Source organism: Pomacea canaliculata, linkage group LG3 (genome assembly GCF_003073045.1).
Source record: "Pomacea canaliculata isolate SZHN2017 linkage group LG3, ASM307304v1, whole genome shotgun sequence".
Taxonomy (NCBI): domain Eukaryota; kingdom Metazoa; phylum Mollusca; class Gastropoda; order Architaenioglossa; family Ampullariidae; genus Pomacea; species Pomacea canaliculata.
Window position 1 is genome coordinate 11,055,888 of NC_037592.1, and position 18,030 is coordinate 11,073,917.

Sequence of the window (18,030 nt, forward strand, 5' to 3'; positions counted from 1 at the left end):
GTTATCGGTTGTCAATGAGCAGACTGCAAAGATGGAGGGTCGTGTCGATGTTGGATGAAATGAAAGGCCTTTTTGTGCAGAGTTAGGGAACAAACAGACCAGCATGGACTTGAAACAGAAATTAAAGCTTTTGATAGGAAAACAGGTCAGATGAATAGTTCTTTAAGTTTCAATTAAAATTCCCAAGAGTTTACTTTGAATTGAAATACATCACCAAACCGCTTGTGCATTTGTTGTTTTCCGCTTCATAAATCTTTCATCATTAAACCACAACCTTTTTACTATAGTTTTATATGAAATTAAATACGTGAATTTGTTGGCAAAGCTTTTATTTTAATACAATAAATACAATAAATTTGAATGAGAGCTTGTCACTTTTTCTTCAATTTTTAAATGTAGGAAAGTCCTCAGTCTCCCCAGGAAGAGAAGATTCATGCTAATGTGACAGACTATCTGAGTGGCACTCCAACAGTTAACAAACTGAAGGTACTATTTTCCAAAGCTAGTGCCAAGTATTTCATCCTTAACAATTTTTTATTTATTATTCACTAACGACGACTTGAATGTCACAACAATGTGTGTTAGGTTTCTTGGCATCCACTTATCTCGCTTATACAAGAAACTATGCAGTTTGTATGTGTGTATGCAAGTGACTAGATAGAGGAGGGAAAATGTTGGTTGTTATGCTATATGTATAATAAACAATAATAACCAAGATCTGACATTACTAAAATTGAAGTAAAAACATATTCTGAGAGCTAATGTGCTTTTAAACTGTGTTAATCATTTGCATTTTGGATGCTATCATGGTTTTATTCATGTGACAGTTTGAGAGACCTAGCAACCCACAAGAGGAACAGGATATCATTGACACTATTGATCCCGCTTATTACAAGGATGAAACATTTGACACAAGTTTATTTGAACTGGAGGTGATTGTGATATGTCATAAATATATTTTACAATCCATATATTCATGCAAGTTATGTACAAAATATTTCTGCTGTAGACTCATGGTTTAAGAGATACCATTATTCATTTGACAGATTGCAATGATATGAAAAGGAAGCCACTATACCTTGTCTTATAAGTCTGTATTTATAATCAATTTCTAGTTAGTTATCAGTTAATGGTATACAATTATTTTCAAATCAATATTTTTTGGTTTAATTTATTACAAGGTAATATTATCATCTAAGCAATAGCTCTATTTCATTTGTGACATAAAGATCTATAGACATTGGTATTATTATCTTTATTTCCTGTGACACCACAAAAGTAAGTTTGCCCTTATGCTAAGGCCTTATTAAGTTATTATCATTTGCCCAAAGTTCTCATAGTGACTGCTCTGGCTATAATCTAGGTCAATCCATGTGTGTTTTTCTGCTCAGAATATAAAATCAAGTCTCAGTTCAGTTTTGTGATGAGCTTTAATACTTCATTCTGTAAGCTTGCTAGTAACTTTGATCCTAATTCCATGCTTGTCTAGTTAGCCTTTAAGAAGTATTTCTAGTTTGTTGTAGCATGTGTTAAATAGTGTGGTTACATAGGGAATTTTTGTTCTGTTGTTTGTGACTGTTGTCTAACAACAGTATTGTAAAAAAAAATAATGATTTTTTTATCATGTTGCATTTAAATATAGGTATACATGTAGAGGAATTACATTTATATCTAGATTTTTTTTAAAAAAAAAAAACCAAAACAAAACAGAAACTGCCAGAAGAGGTTGATTTGGACAAAGTTACAGATGACAGGACCAAACTTGGTCGCCAGTTGAATGTTGTAAGTAGAGTCTTACTTTATGGTGACACTAATACCAATACATTTGTATGATCATATAATTTCAGTTAAAAAATATGATGCATGCAAGTATATATATATTTGATCAGCATAGCCATAGAACAATAATAAATAGTTTTATGGTATCTCAACCTACTGCAGTTTTTCTTAATTTAAATATGGATGACATGTACAAAGATGCAGAATTTATTTTGTTTTGTAATGTGCAGGTATCAAAGCGGATATCAGAGTTAATCTTACAAAATCATGCAGCTTATGCAGTAGAGTTGGAGAGGGTGATGGAGCTGCAGCGCACCCTACAAGCAGCCAGTGGCATTTGTGTCAGGGGTCGTAGGTAAAAATTAGTTTTAAATCATTTTGTACCTTGAATGTTGTTAAAAGAGATTTATCTCTTAGTTCAAAGATTTGTCTCTACCTTCATTCCACTCTGTGAAAAACCCTGCAAAGGGGAGCAATGTCCCTTAGCAGAGTACCATCCCTTGTGGGTAACATGTTTAATTCTCTGAAATTCATGTAACATGGTCCAGTTTCATGGACTGGTGTCAACTTAACACTTATTTTTAGACATTTTTAAATCTTAAGACCCCTTTAAACAGCTGAGCACAGATGCATGCAAGTTTTTTTTGTCTTATTGTGTTAAGTTTAATGTCTGTGTGTGAGAAAAGAGAGTGAGTTAAAAATATTAGAGGTGCATAATTTAGATTTTTTTATGCTTGTGGCAGGTTAGTGGTTTTAAAGCTGTGAGATAGAGTTGTGCATTAGAAAATTAGGAAACAATGTACAGTGACAGTGGTTGGTTTTTTTTTAATCTACTTAGATTTAACTTTTGACAGGCAACTGGGACATGCAAGACAGAGCTTCACCATCGCTAGCCTTGGGCTTCTGGCCAACTACCGCAAAAGACAGCAACTTTTGGGACTACTGAAGTCTTTGCGAACAATCAAAACATTGGTAAAACTTAAACAATACTGAAACATGGTCTTAAGTAATTAATGACTCATACTAGAAATCCGTTCAAAATGTTCATGAAAGATGTTGACATCTAATTTTTGTTTTTCAATTTGCAAGTTTGAAATTCTGTACCACATAATACACATGCATAAAATAGATGTTACAAGCAATCTTTCATTTTTGGAGAGCGCTTGTTACATTTAAGAACAATTTGGTTGTTTTACAGCAAAGAACTGACTTAAGACTACGGGAACTCATGGAGGTAAGTCGTCAGTTTCATACTCATTTATTTAGCTCTCACTATTGATATATTAAGTGCAAGATTTAATAGATTAAACATGTCTTGCTTAATCTATTATTTGCATTGCAAAAGGTGATAAATAATTTTAGGACATTCTTGATACTGAATACAATAATAAAGTAATAATATTGTAGTTTGGATAACAATTATAGGAGGAAGACTATAGTGGGGCCATCCAGCTGTGTCTAGAATGCCAGAAGGCTGCTAGTACATTCCGACACTATAAGTGCATCAGGTAAGTTTTTTTCCCTTGTTCTCAAGATCTTATCAAATTATGTTTAAACTTAACTCTCAACCATTTTTTCAGTTGTAAAAAGCAGTTAAATGAAAGCAGCAAGACTCGGTCAGCATCACTCTGCACTTATTTTATTATGTGGCTTTACTGGAAACTAGCTGTAATTTGAAAAGGCTAACAGAACCTGCTAAATGGTAGCAGTGAATTGGAAGCAGATTTTTTTTCTTCACAATGTTTATGATTTGTGTTTATAGTGAGCTGAGCTCTAAACTGCAGGATACCTTGGAGATGATAGAAGAACAGCTAGATGTAGCTTTGTCTAAGACATGCTCTGGCTTTGATGTTAATCACTATGAAAAAGTACAAAATGCTTACAAACTTCTTGGGAAAACACAGGTATGACATTCTTTACTTTTTAAGAATGAAATGGTTTCAGTACATTCATACATGAATAAAAGGTAGCAGTGGCAAGATGATTTAAGCTATACCTTCTAATGGGCTTGTAAAATACAATATTTGCTGAACTACATAGAGGAAAAAGCCTGAAAAACATGTTTTTCCATCTTTAGGTGGTAAGAACAAACAGCTGATGTTGGACTGTGTTTAAAGAAAGCTTCAAAACATTTTTTCTTGCCAGAACTAACATAATATTAAGCAAAAAAAAAAAAAAAAGCCATCACTACTGACTTCTTCAGAAAATTGTGTTTTAACTCTCTAGGACTCCTCTTCATTTTTATGTTTGAACTCTTATAAAATATTGCTTCTTTGCTGTTTCTGTTACTTTTGTGTGTGTTGTATGTGAATGTGAGTGTGTATGTGTGTGTTGTATGAGTGTGTGTAGAGCAATCACATGTAAGAGAATAGGATGTGTTCATGTATATGTATGTTGAATGTGGGGGTGTTTGTGTGTGTAGAACGTGCACTTGTGAAAGATGGATGTGATATACATATTCATGTGCTTGTGTATATTATTTAGTTCTGAATTATTTTTAGCTTTAGTATTTACATTTCAATCTGTATCCACTGCACATTCAGACAGCAATGGACCAGCTGCATATGCACTTTGCTAGTGCCATCCACAATACAGCCTTCACCATTGTATTGGGCTACGTGGAGCTTTGTGTAGGGTCAGCTGGATCCAACTTTCAAAAGAGACAGTACCAAGACTTATGCAAGGTAGAGAAACTGACAGCTAGTCAGTGACAGGGCCTGGCTCTTTTTTTAAAAATAGGTTTGGCTACATTCAGTCTTTCCTTACTGACCAACTTTTAGTGCTGTTTTGCTCCCTGTTTTTTTAATCATTATTGTACCTAGAAAAAGAGAACAAAGATATAATGAGTATATTTGGCAGAAAAAATATTGATTTTATCAAAATCGTTTTCTCTAAAATAATTTTCAGTAAAAAACCTTATTTTTTTTTGTCCTTTCTTTTTTCTGCAGCATGTTACCATTGAGAGCTTCACTCCATGTCTACTTGATCTATGCAAAGCGCTGTGGGGTGTCATGCGCAGCTATTATCAGACCATGGAGTGGCACGAAACACATGATCAAGACTTGGTGCAGCTGTCAGCAACAGAAGGTAAAGGGGGGATTACTACAGCAGGTGAGGGTAGGAGGGAGGAGGGTTTATCAGAGAAAGAGATAAGGTGTTAATCAAAGTGTATACAGATGAAGACTTGTATGCAATTCTGCAGTCATTTTGCTGAAAGTTTAAGCTTAGGCTTAAGAAGATAAAATATTGTAACACAAAGAAATATACAGAGAAAAAGTAAAATCACTTGAATATATGACATGGATCTGGAATTTTTTGCATGGACCAAAGATGATGGGGCAGCAGTGGAGGCAACATTCAACCGTCGATATGTGATGCAAAAGCTGGAATATGGCCGTGGACGAATATGGCAAGATGTGCAGCAAAAAGTGAAGACATATGTCCTTGCTGTTGACCTTGCTCACTTCAAGCTCGAACAGTTTATCCATGTCCTTGACCTCATAAACAGGTGAATCTTGAAATCCGATGAACTCTTTTTCTAGTGTATATCATGTTTGCATCTTCATTGCATTAGCATACACATCATAATAAAATATAAAATAATTTAGTCTTGTTTTCTATATTAAATGTATTGAAATGGTTTGAGGTCATCCACAATGAAGTGCTACTCAAATTAAGCAGATGCTAAACAGTTAGTGTGTATTAAGAAAATGATTTCTAAATGAAAATTTAATTCACTTTTTCTCCTTTTCACCTTGTTCTTTTTATCTCGGTATGTGATTCAGTCGTCTCATCAGTTCTCGGTTAAAAACATGACTATTCCTATGTACTGAGCTGTTTTGATATACTTTGTTATCTGCTGCTTGTGCTTTTCTTTATACAGTTAATGAAAGGCCTGTTATCTAAACCACATTTCCTTGTTCTCTTATCCTCTCTCACAACTCTAGGATGATTAAAATTGGTGAAGAATTTTGTGGTAGCAAGTCAGAAGGTCTGCAAGATTCTCTCAAACAGCAAAGTCTGAACTACTTCAAGAATCACCACAGGTAATCAGCTAAACCATTATGTTTTAAGTCAGCTTCAGTCAAAAATATTTAATGACCCTCATTTGGACTAGCAGTAGAATTACGCAAGAAAAGCTGGTTGACTAACATAAGGAGTTGGGGACCTTATGAGGGCGCAAGAGAAGCCCTGCTGGCCTGAGTTTACTTCTGCTGTGCTCCATCAACTCTCTCCTAAGATTGGTCCTGCTGCTTCCAGTTACAGAATGAAATGAATGATTTACAAAATAATTTATTGTAAGCTGTGGCTGGGAAACAAGGTGTAGAAAATATTTTGAACTCCTGTTTTAATTGCAAAGAGGCATTTTTGAGTAGTTAACCAGAATTTTTTCACAAGGGGGTTGTTCTGCTGAACAAACCTTATAAATAAATTTTATGGCATATTCATCTTTTGAAAACCTATTAATAAGACTCAATTTCCTTTAGGAAAAAACTAATTTGTAATTTTGGCATATGGAAATATGTGCACATGGACCTAAAGTAAACCAGGAATAAGAAACAGATTTATTTTAGCTTATGAGGGGAAAAGAATTTGAGAGATGAGGTTCTGCTTTGTGAGGAAAGAGACATTGAGATCTAGTTCTGCTAATGTGAGAAATGAGAAGCTGAGAAAAGTGGTTCTGGTTTGTGCAGGGCTCGCCTAGAAGAACTGAAAATGTTTTTGGAGAATGAGGCTTGGGAGTTGTGTCCTGTGAAGTCAAATTTCAATATTCTACAGCTTATGGTATGGTATTATCGTTAAAAATAAACAACTGCAGTATCTGTATATTTGACTGGGTGTGTGGACTGTCATAATCTGATGTCCCCTGTCCTACAGGCTATTTAAAGTATTACCAAAGGTAGTTCCATAACCAGTCTATTGTAATCTGGTGTCCTTTGTCCCACAAGCTTAATCAAAGGCTATAGGTAGTCCCATAACTCTTATGTGCAGTCCGGTTAGCACCTGTTACTAATACAGTGAGGATTGGCTGCATGGGGTTCCGATCTCATCTTGGAGATGCTGTTCTTTCTCTGCATGTGGCACCTGTTTACAGGAGCAACTGATTTTCTAAGATATGGCCATAGTTGCTGACTCAGCATGAAACACCTGCCCTTCCCAGCCCATCTCCCCATAACTTCTCAGTGATTGGGAGTGCTGTGTCAGAAACCACTTGGTACCATTCTTTTTTGTGAAATGGAGTTGGGGGGGGACATCTCATCCTTGCTACTTTCTTTCCCCACCCCCTTTGTTGATATACATCCAACAGCTGGCTCAACTGTGCCTCTGGCCTCAGGCACTAGTATCTTATCAATTTTCCATCTGCTTCCATACAAGGGAATTCAATGGCTGGCACAACGGTTAGCACCTGTTACTAGTACAGTGAAGATTGCCTGCCCTGAGTTTAGAACTGATCTCAGGAATACTGTTCTTTCTCTGCATGTTTACAGGGCTGGCTACTTTGCCATAATATAAACTTAGCTGCTGGCTTACCATGAAACATGGGCATTCCAGTGGTGCAATAGTTAGCAGTGAAGATTGGCTGACCTGATTTTATCTCTCATCTCAGGCACGCTGTTCTTTCTCTGTGTGTGGCATCTGTTTACCGGGCTGGCTGCCTTTCCATGATGTAGCCTTAGTTGCTGGCTTGGTATAAAACACCAACCTCAACCCCCATTCAGCTCGAAACACCATTTCCACACCCACCCCCACACTTGCTTTCCTACAAGCTAAATGCATTCCTTAAAATTCTCTTGTCAAACCACAGACATAATTATTATTAATTTCAGTGGCATGACAACTTTTTAAAGTGTTCCTCAGCTCACAGATCATATTCATCTTTGGTCAAATATCATTAAAATGCTAAATAATGGAAGAAAAACTTACTGCCTATTGTAAAAACTTTTCAGGAGTATCGGTTCATGCAGAACATTAAAGCCAAAGATCAACATTCAGTTATGACAAAGACCATATCAGATTCAAGTGCCAAAGTGTCTCCACAGCTTGCAAGTAAGGAGGAGGAGGAGGAGGATGTGGAAGAAGTCTTGTTCAACTGTCTTGCCAGAGACAGCAATCCTTTTGACTGTCAACAGGAAGATGAGGAAAATGAAGATGTCTTCTCAGGGACAGGGGTAATGGGAAATTCCCTCAGCAAAGTTTACTTCAGTCTTCATGAGTAAAATATTTAGCATTTGCTTTTAAGTGTACTAGAGTTTAAATTAACCTGTAGAGTTTACAAACGCCACATAAATTTGTAGGAACTTATAATTTCTCATAATAATGTCTCATTTTTATGCTTGAGTGTTGGGACACTTTTTCCCCTCAAAGGCAGAAAAGTTCTTATTGTGTACACTGATTAATGCTGCACTTACAGCCATTTCCTCCACCCCAAGCCCCATTTATTACAAATTTCTTACCTTCACCATGCAAGAATCTGTTTTTTTTAAACCATGATGATAGCGACTATATACATGTCACTGAAGTCTAAAAATAATCTATGGCCTTCCTCGTTAGGATCTGGAGAAAGAATACAAGGATTCAGACAGTGATTCTGACATTCCAGATGAATTAAAGAAGGACTATATCGATGAACTCACAGGAGAAACACATTCATATAAGTGAGGCATTTTAATTCTTTACATTTAATTAATTGTTAAAATTCATGGCATTTTAACTTTGTTTTTCAGATTGTTCATAAATGGTGTAAATTTTTAAGCCCATTTCTTTGTTTTTTTAATTCCTTATGATTTTTTTATGATACCTCCTGTATTCTAAATTGATTATACATTAATCATGTGTGAGAAGACACATTTACTTGTAGAAATCTGTGCATGTGTGAAAATTGTCAAGTTTTTGATTCTCTAAAAGCAGAGCAGAGATAAAGACATAACCATTCCTGTTTCAGAGGATCAAGCCGACAAAGGTCATCTTCACGAAGCAAGCAACATCGACAGGGACCTATCATTACCAATACCACACTCAATGTACTGCGTGTTGTGGGTAAGTTGATAGTCCATGAAGGTCAGAAATGTCTAAATGCAAAATTCATAAAGAAGTAGCTTTAACATGTAATACTGAGTGATATTTCACCAATATTTCAAGCGAGCTAGCATTTTAATATATTCCTGTGAAATATAAGCTATAACTGAAACACCGGCAGCTGTTCTCTCAAAATGGTCTGGTCTTCTCTCTGCTCAGCTTGGATCCAGACAGGTCTTTCTATTTAAGCATGTATTTTTAATAATTTTAATCTAAAGAATTTGAGATGTTTTCTAATGAGAATTGTCACATATTCGCCCCCAGGTTTACTGGGCAGCCAGTCACATCTGCACACTCACACACCACAATCCAACAGCCACATGCTGCTTCTGAGTCAACTTCTGGATGCAGCAAGTTTTTACATTTATAATGGTGTCAGTTGCAGAGCAATTTTCCCTAACAATAATAATGTGACCATTTGCAGGGAAATATCTTCAGATGATATCAGTCTTACATCCCATTGCCTTTGATGTTATCACCTGCATGTCACAGCTCTTTGAGTACTACCTGTACACAGTGAGTTTCTTACAACTTCACTTTAAGGAAAATCTAAAGAAATAATACATGTGACTGTCATAAAATCGTCTGAAATGCAATGGCATTTGATGCTCTAATGCACCTTTGTTTTCACAAACTGCATAAATATGTAGACCTATATTATTGTCAGGCAATATTAGAATAGAAACTAGAGACCTTTTAAATCAAATAACTGAGGAAAATTTTCAAGATATTCTGGTCAAACATAATTACTAATTAAAAAATCATTATAAGAGCCAGCTGCACAAATATGACAACCATAATCCAGACAAGAAAACAGAGGCCTAGGGCATGTGTGCAGAATAAAACCAGAGGCACTACCCTAAATAGCCCTTCATTGGACAGCTGATGGCATGAGGAAACATTGTCAGCCAAAAGAATCAAAAATAGGTCAGTAGAGAGAACCAAAAAAAGAAACAAGCTGTCCTGGAACAACAGAACTAAATTTGCTGCTGACAGACAAACATGGAGGTCTCTAGTGGATGCTTTATGTACCACTGAGGTATAAAGACTAAGTAAGTCTAGAACACCATTTAGCTGACCTGTGCATAAAACCACTGGTTTTTTTTATTTTTCATTTCAGGTGTTTTCCTTCTTCGCTACAGATGGGGTGAGTTAAATTGCATATTTCCTTTAGGTGTCGTAGTTTTGAAGCAAGAGTAAGTCGATGCCCCAGGGCAAAATAGGAACTCAAGGAAAGGCGTCTTGTTTCCAAAGTTCAAAAGTGATGTCCAGACCCAGTGGACAATGCTTCATATTATTTTCCCTAAAGTCACATTTACCACCGCTTTATAACTATGGTTCCATGGGTAAAACTGCATCTGTGGATTCTGGACACCCCTTTATGATTTTGGAAACAAGACACTTGTCCTTGAGTTCCCCTGGGCAAAGACTTACTCTCTCTGCATAACTACCGCCCCAGGATATATGACCTGTTCAGTTTTGCTCTGTCATGTGTCATCCATTTGCTAATGCTTGTATATTTTTTTTTCTTGAAAAACATGCTTAATTGTTGGTTTATTTGTAGTCTTTCATGCATAACAATGGATCTGACTTTTATACAGGTAAATATGTTCTTTGAATTCATTGTTATAATTATTATGGTTATATTGATGGTGGTTGTTATGATTATTATTGCTAAGGTATGAAAAAACCCACAGCTTTTCAAATAGGCAATTTCCTTTTGTCTTTTTTTCAAGATTCTTGCAGAAGACCGCACTGTCAACAACCGACTTTCAATCACACTGAAACGAATACATGACAATCTCATTGCTGATCCTGGAACAACAGGGTTATCTGTAGAAGGTGATATAATGAGAGTACGTAATCGGATTCATATCTCTATCTTTACAGTGAAATCTCCACATTTTCGCTCATGTCACTACATAAAGGATCTGTAATGAAAGGATTAACCTGCTACATATTGTAGAAACTGCACTTAAAAAGTACTGTCAAAGATTTTGTAAAATTAGGATAAAAACCAGATATGTTATCTTGCAAATAATAAACTGAGATTTTTTTAAAAAAGAAAAAAAAGATTAAGTGCCCATCAGAAACAGAAGGTGTTGGTTGACATTTCAGGTCCGAGTTCCAGCTGCCATCATGTTGTCTGTAGTGGATTTGAATTCCCCTGCTCATCTATTTGGCCTGGCAGAACGCACAGTTGCTGTGGAATCACTGTATGTGAAGGCTTTGTTATGCTCTCTCCTGTATGTGAAGTCTTTTTTTATGGTGTTTCCTGTATGTTATGGCTGTGTTATGTTCTCTTCTGTAGGCTAGGGCTTTGTTATGCTTTCCTGTATGTTATGGCTTTGTTATACTCTTCTGTGTGATGCAGCTTTGTTGTGCACTCCTGTATGTTATGGCTTTGTTATGCTCTCTTCTGTTCCATATGGTTTGTGGTGTGAGTGGATATATACATGAGCAAGAAATTAGGTGACGAGTGTTTGCCATGTTTTGCCAGTTGTCCATTCTCTGGCCTAATTTCTATGACCTGTGACCTGTTTTCAGGGTATTTTTGGCTGAACAGCTTGAAATGCTGGAAGGCCATCTGGAATCTCTTATCCCCTCAAATAAGAAAGCCTTCCTACAAACATTTTATTCCCAGGTACGTGCATCTTAAAATGTCACTGCTTCTGCCTTGTAATAAAATGTTAAAAGTAAGATCTCAGGTTTGTTAAAGATAACCTCGTGTAAATCATGATTAAGAAAATAGCAATGTCTGTCTTAGTGAGTGTCTATGCATTTGTTCATCTTTATGTAATTTTGTTATCAACATAATTGTTACAATTCAGACAGTCAGGATGGCCACTGAGTTGCGGAAGCCAGTGTATCGACCAGTGGCAGCACGAGCCATAAGTTATGACCATGTGCTACAACAAATGAACAACGTGCGCTGGGACATAAGAGAAATCATGTCACAACACAACTCTTATGTGGATACTCTTCTTAAGGTAATTCCTTTAGTGGTAATTGCCTATAGCAGCTGCACTGGTTACCTTTTTAGTAAATCACCATTGTTCATTGTACATCACTGTGCTTGCTTTTGTTACTGTGTTGACACTCTCATCTACCACTGCTATCATGAGCATACTTTTTCTTTACTGCTTGATCATGTTATTTGCATTATTTAGTGTAAGAACTACAATGATAAGAACAATGTGATAGCACAATGTTTGGTTGTTGTAACAAAAAGCTGTGACAGTTTCATTGTATTTTAGAGTCTCACAGAGCTGTGTGTTAAACTTCGGGAAGTGGATCGCCGAGTTCCATTGCCCTCTCAAGCATTGGATATAATGTGGGAACACTGTCTTCGTCTTGGCAATCGAACCATTGTGGAGGGGTGAGAATTATACTGTAGTGGTAGTTCTCTTATTATTGTTTTATGTAGCTGGTAAAATACATTGTCACAAGACAGGGTATCATTGAAGCAAAGTTAGTCTTTATCATAGTCTGTATATTGAATCAATTCATTGAACATCAGTTTTTTTAATTCCTTTTTTATTTTGTTTCTTTTTAATTAAAAAAGATATAATTTATAATGAAATCTTGTTTATCAAGACAATTTTCTCTTTTATTTCAGCTTTTCTTACGACTTGCTGTTTAGAGATTAACATGTTGGTGTTTAAGCAAGTGGTTTATTAATATCTTATTTACATATTAATGCATCATGCTTTTTTTTGCATTTCTATGTTGTATCTGTTGTCCATGCCAATGTTCCTTCTCACTTATGAGACATTGAATATTATGTAAGAATGTGCAAGACATTGCTATCACATATAAGTGACACGTGTGTGAATGCTTGAATAATCATGGATTATTAAACACACAGATGTCATAGGGAATATTGGTCCTCACCAGCAATAACTGATCAATCATTCCTTTTGGTTTCTCACTCCACCTTCTTATAGGTACGCAAATGCCAAAAAGTGCAGCAATGAAGGCCGAGCTTTAATGCAGCTAGATTTTCAACAATTTATCACTAAACTTGACCAGATCGTTGTTCTTAAGTAAGTTCTTTTCTTTTTCTTTTTTGGCTGTCTATGTACAGTTTGGTTGTCATAGTGACAAAATCAGTTGCCTCTTTTGAAATTGAGTGTAGATGGTAGTTGGTCTTCTGTGCACATCATGCAAAGTCATACAAGGCAGCATATGATTCTTCCTAACGTCTCTTGCTTGAAACAAGAAGACTTTGATCTTTCAGCTAAGTGCTACATCAGAATAATTGCACCTTCTACAAACATCACAGCAAGAGCAGAGTGGTAGCAAATAGATGCATGTTCCATGTACTGGACAATTTCTAAACCATGATGTTAACATGGGTATTGTAATCTCCAGTTCATGTAGCATTATTGCTTTGTTTTTTTTTAATATTTTATTTTACGTGAGAGTTGTTAGATATTTACAAGAAGCATTGCAATGACTTTAATAAATGTTGACTATATTTGAAGGCCGATACCAGAGAGAGAACTAGTGGAAGCTTACATTAAGGCCTACTACTTGCCTGAAAGTCAGCTGGAAGCATGGGTTCTGGAGCATAAGGTCTGACAACACATTATACTATATGTCTAAATCATTGATCTGCACATGCATAAAGGTGTGGGTGGATGCATGAGAATGTTCCCGCTAGAGTGAGTGTTTCATTCCATGCCTACAGCTAGAGAGGAAGACAGAGTTACTTCTGTCCTAATGTCAGTGTTTCTAATTAAAATGAAACAAAATGTTTTCAGACTAATCATTCTGTTTGATTCAATTACAGGAATACTCAAACAGACAGCTTCTGGCATTGATCGGTTCTGTTGACCATTTGAGTCGCAAATCGCGGCAGAGGCTCATCGCATTAATCGAAGACGCTGACAAGACCAAGAGGTAGCACATGCTGTCCTCTCTGTGACCTTTATGATTGAAGGTGAGATTTTACCAGCAAGATTGAAAGGGCAGGCAGGTGTACCGTACAGCTGAATCAAGTCTTTGGAGTAAATTAACATTGGAACTTTACTGCATCATGTACTGGTTGTGTGAAACTACCTCAACGAGCAGTTTCCCAACAAGAATGACGACAATGAAGCACAGTTAAGTAGCCATTCAGGTCACCAGGCCTCACACACAACTTATTTCTTTTCTTTTTTTCTGGAGAACTGGAATAGCATTGAGGAATTATTGTACAAGGAGTTACTTGTATTAAGGAACTTATATTAAAATATATCAAAATATGTGCAGAATGTATTATTTTCTCAAAGAATGGAAAGGTATTTTTTAGTGGGGGTGATCATTTTAACTATTTTGTAAACTATTTTATTCCATGCTGTATGTTATCTTTTGGCTTATTCGGAACCATAAATATGTTGCCACGATTTTTGTTTGTTTTGTCCAGTTTTTTATTTTTATTTTTTTTTTTTAATAGGTTTGTGGATTTGCATGTGTGCACATGTGGAATTGATAAATAACATGGATCATATTTAGTGTCTTTTAGTAAGACAAAAGTCTTCTTCATATGTACCTAGCTACAGATTCTGAGCAGCAAAGAAAAAAAAAAACTCCTATTGACAGCACCATTCTTATCCCACTGGCTCCACCAATAATTGATGTTCAACTTCAGTTACTGCCCTTTAACACAATAGCGGTAAATATCCCAGGTGCAGTTAGTAGAACACATCTCATGTGCTGTTGTAATTAGAAGGCATAATGCAAGGACAGAAGACCTTTATCTTTCTTTTGTGTGGGTGTATAACAAATCCATTTCCATAGCTTGTGACTACATCAATGTGAACTGGATGGTTAAGAGTGATTACAGAAAGGACTGCCTGCTTGCTTGCGACGCATTATTTAATTCTTGGTTATAATTTGCATTTTATTTATTATCATAAATATTATAACTATTGTTATCTCATTTGCTAGTTATTTTTATTTGCTGCTTCTTTTTTAAGTTTCAATTTCAAAGCAAAGAATTTTTGTTGATATGCTGTTGTCATTCAAAATAGGATGGGTCAAAGCTGAACAGTAAACAATTTTTGAAACCGCAGAAAATTTAAAATTTAAAAAGGCTAAATTTAGCCTTTCTTTAAGAGATCTAAAGTCTTCCACAACTCTTTCTTTCTCTGTCCTGTGTGTAAGCATGCCCACTGGCACACTAAAATGCATATTATAGACCTAACCCATTATCTGCCATCTTGCACCATAACACTAAGCATTTCTAATGAACCAAAGAATTCAAGTTTCTACTTATCAAATGGACTATTTTACATCTCCAAAATGTGTAAATGCATCTCGAGTTCTTGATTTTTTTTCCCCTTAGATTAACATATAGAATGGGATAATTGTGATTAAATTTGTGGATGTTAATTTAATAGAATCATTGTAAGAGGTTTTTCCATTTCCTGTTTTAATAAAATTACATTCCAGATTGTTTGCTATAAATCTGTCAGTAATGTTACTTTTACTTTTTTGTGATAAGTTTTATTTACAAATTTAGTTATCTGAATATTTATACAACACACCAGGCCTTATGTTAGCACATTTGCAATGTGATATGGTTGTGGAATTTAGAAAATTCATGATTGCTGATGCCTGCATCCAATTTACCTAAGCATCTGAGTATGGTGAAGACAGTCCTGTATTTAAAATATTGTGGCATTTGCTCTTTGTGTCAGCTTTTTGTGATAGAATAATGATTTCTGTCACATTAAAAGTATTAAATGACACGTAAATCTTGTGGCTGTTTTGCCACTGATAACTTCACCTTAACACTTCCCTTGCATTAACAGCCCTGCCATCAAAATATAAACAACGAAAATGGGGATTATGTTATTAAAGCTTATTCACAACTAACTTCTTTTAAATTTTGCCCCATTTCATTCAGATATTCTCTCCTGCCCCTTTCTGCAGTATAGTAATATCATTGTCATGCACTTTTCTAACAATCCAATGTGGAAATACCCATCTAGTATTTATATTCCTATAATATTAATATATGAAAAGACATCTAAACAAGACTTGATAATGTGAACTTTAATAAATATATATAAAACTTCAAATACACAGTGTGTATATGTGTGAGATGTATAAATACGCATATATTTTATATGTGTGTGTATGGACGCATGTATATGTGTGTCTTGCATTATTCTATTTCTTGCCTAATACTTGACTGAAATTCTTGAAATCTGGCATACAAGGATACCTCGTAGTAGGTTGAATGTCTTAGCTCTTTTTGGGTGAAATTGCGGTTTTGTATTTTAAAAAAATGGCCTATAAAGTACTGACCTTTGGACTGCAATAAAAACAGTAGCATAAATGTAAAGATCTGCGTGAATGCTGTTTATTGGTGTTTAATTGCAATTGTGCAATAGAATATAAAATTACTTTCTGTGCGCTGCAATTGATTTTCATAGATTGTAAGGTGTGAAAATTTGGGTAGGGGAAATGCTGACTAATCCTCAGCAAGCCAGCTGTCACAGAAAGACATTTGCCACATATATTGCATTGAGGGAGAAGTTTGCATACACCTGATGAATCTGGTTGCCCAACATGTGTGAAAATTTGCTTTTTTAAATTATTTTTGCTTTCCAATATTTTGCTCCTTCATATTTTGAGGAAAACAAGCTTCAAAGTTCTGTTCCTTTCAAAATAGCCAAGAGATCCACCAATCAATCCAGCTGACAAAAGAGCTGTAGATAGTGTAGTGGCACAAGGGTCAGCACCTGTCACAGTATAGTGAGGATTGGCTGCCATTGGTTCAGATCTGGTCACAGGCATACTGCTCTTGCTCTCCATGTGGCATCTGTTTACAGGGCTAGCTGCTTTGCCATGATATAGCCTTGGTTGGTGGCTTGGTGTAAAACACTCATTTCTCACCCTAACAAAGAGCTGTATCCTTGTACATTGAAGTGCTACTGGACATAGGTGCAACTATATATGTGCTGAATTTATTTGTGAGAAGCTGTTATCTTTATAACTGGCAACTTTGTGTCTGCTATAGAGATTGCTTGTTGTGAGATAACATCAATGAAAACAAAATCTAACACAAAAAACATGATGATCAATAGGAAAAACAATGGTCACATGTTTTTAGTGCAGATTTTTGATGCCGATATCAACAGTCTGTAAGGTGTGCAACAATGAGGTGTATGTTTTCTAAGCAAGTTATTTAAAATTTAACATTTTGATTGGATGCTTTGTGTAAATGAGCACATCAGCTTATAAACATGATTGAGAGATGGGCTTTTAACTAATTCTTCTACAGCCTTGAACTTACGCAGGTGATATTATTTCTTGAGTGAACTTTTAGCTTCTGCAGCTTACAAAATTCCAGATCTAGCTTTATCTCTATGACCGTTACTTTTTGGTATGAAATGTTTGTTCCAACCTTGAAACCAAATATTGGATGCACTCAAACTTTTTGTAATTTGCTCAATATTGTGCATGCATTTTCTGAAAAATATGCTCAAGTGAATTGAGTCAGAATTCAAGATAAAAAACCAAAGAACTTCAGTGTCGTTTGAATGCTAGATAAAAATTCATGTACCAATCTGTCATGCAAGCTATTTCTGGTCACAAAACAAGGACATAAGCTCTGCCTATCTGTATATTTGTGTGGATGTGGTAAAACAATATGTAAAGAATTGTGTCCATATACCAGTCTTGTGGAAGTTATTCCCAGTCACAAGGCAAATAAAACCTCTGGAATTGATCAAAGTGTGGTAGCAACATATGTATGAATGTGTTTGTGAATTCAGTCAGCCACTACACAGTCTTCACCCATCTCATGAGACTTGCAGGCACTGCACATTGCTGGACATGGGTGTGGTTTTTTTTCCTAATTTAGTAGGTTGGGTCGTTTGTGCACCTAAATCAACGAAGATGACCGTGATGAAATCAGCACAAATGAAGAATGTCAAGCTCTTGATAATTATGTCTTCTGCAAAATAATGTAGACTACAGCCTTCATGTCTAATATTCTGTACGAAAACAGTTTTTCCATGAATTCCAAAGATATAATATTCCCTCACTTCAGAGAGAAAGCATAATTTTGATTGATGGTTTCCTTTGTCAGTTTTACATTTTTTATTGTTATTCAGATAACAAGGAGAAATATTATTTTAGGCTGAGTTTAGACTACTTGCCAGGGACAGCGTACCG

The 18,030-nt window shown here is 35.7% G+C and overlaps 1 protein-coding gene across 1 annotated transcript; it reads left to right on the plus strand.

The window, feature by feature from the left end:
* The first annotated feature begins 5 nt into the window (after positions 1-5).
* Positions 6-17,581, plus strand: LOC112560697 (syndetin-like). Its single transcript, XM_025232713.1, has 27 exons — positions 6-145; positions 400-486; positions 828-932; positions 1,711-1,782; positions 2,010-2,134; positions 2,634-2,751; positions 2,978-3,013; positions 3,205-3,287; positions 3,542-3,683; positions 4,323-4,463; positions 4,728-4,866; positions 5,110-5,287; positions 5,727-5,825; positions 6,474-6,564; positions 7,728-7,949; positions 8,332-8,435; positions 8,723-8,817; positions 9,281-9,372; positions 9,977-10,003; positions 10,593-10,712; positions 10,975-11,072; positions 11,404-11,500; positions 11,688-11,846; positions 12,114-12,235; positions 12,804-12,902; positions 13,344-13,434; positions 13,652-17,581. Exons 1-27 carry the CDS (start codon positions 104-106, stop codon positions 13,763-13,765), a joined length of 2,898 nt encoding a protein of 965 aa, XP_025088498.1. The 5' UTR covers positions 6-103; the 3' UTR covers positions 13,766-17,581.
* Positions 17,582-18,030: the final 449 nt, after the last annotated feature.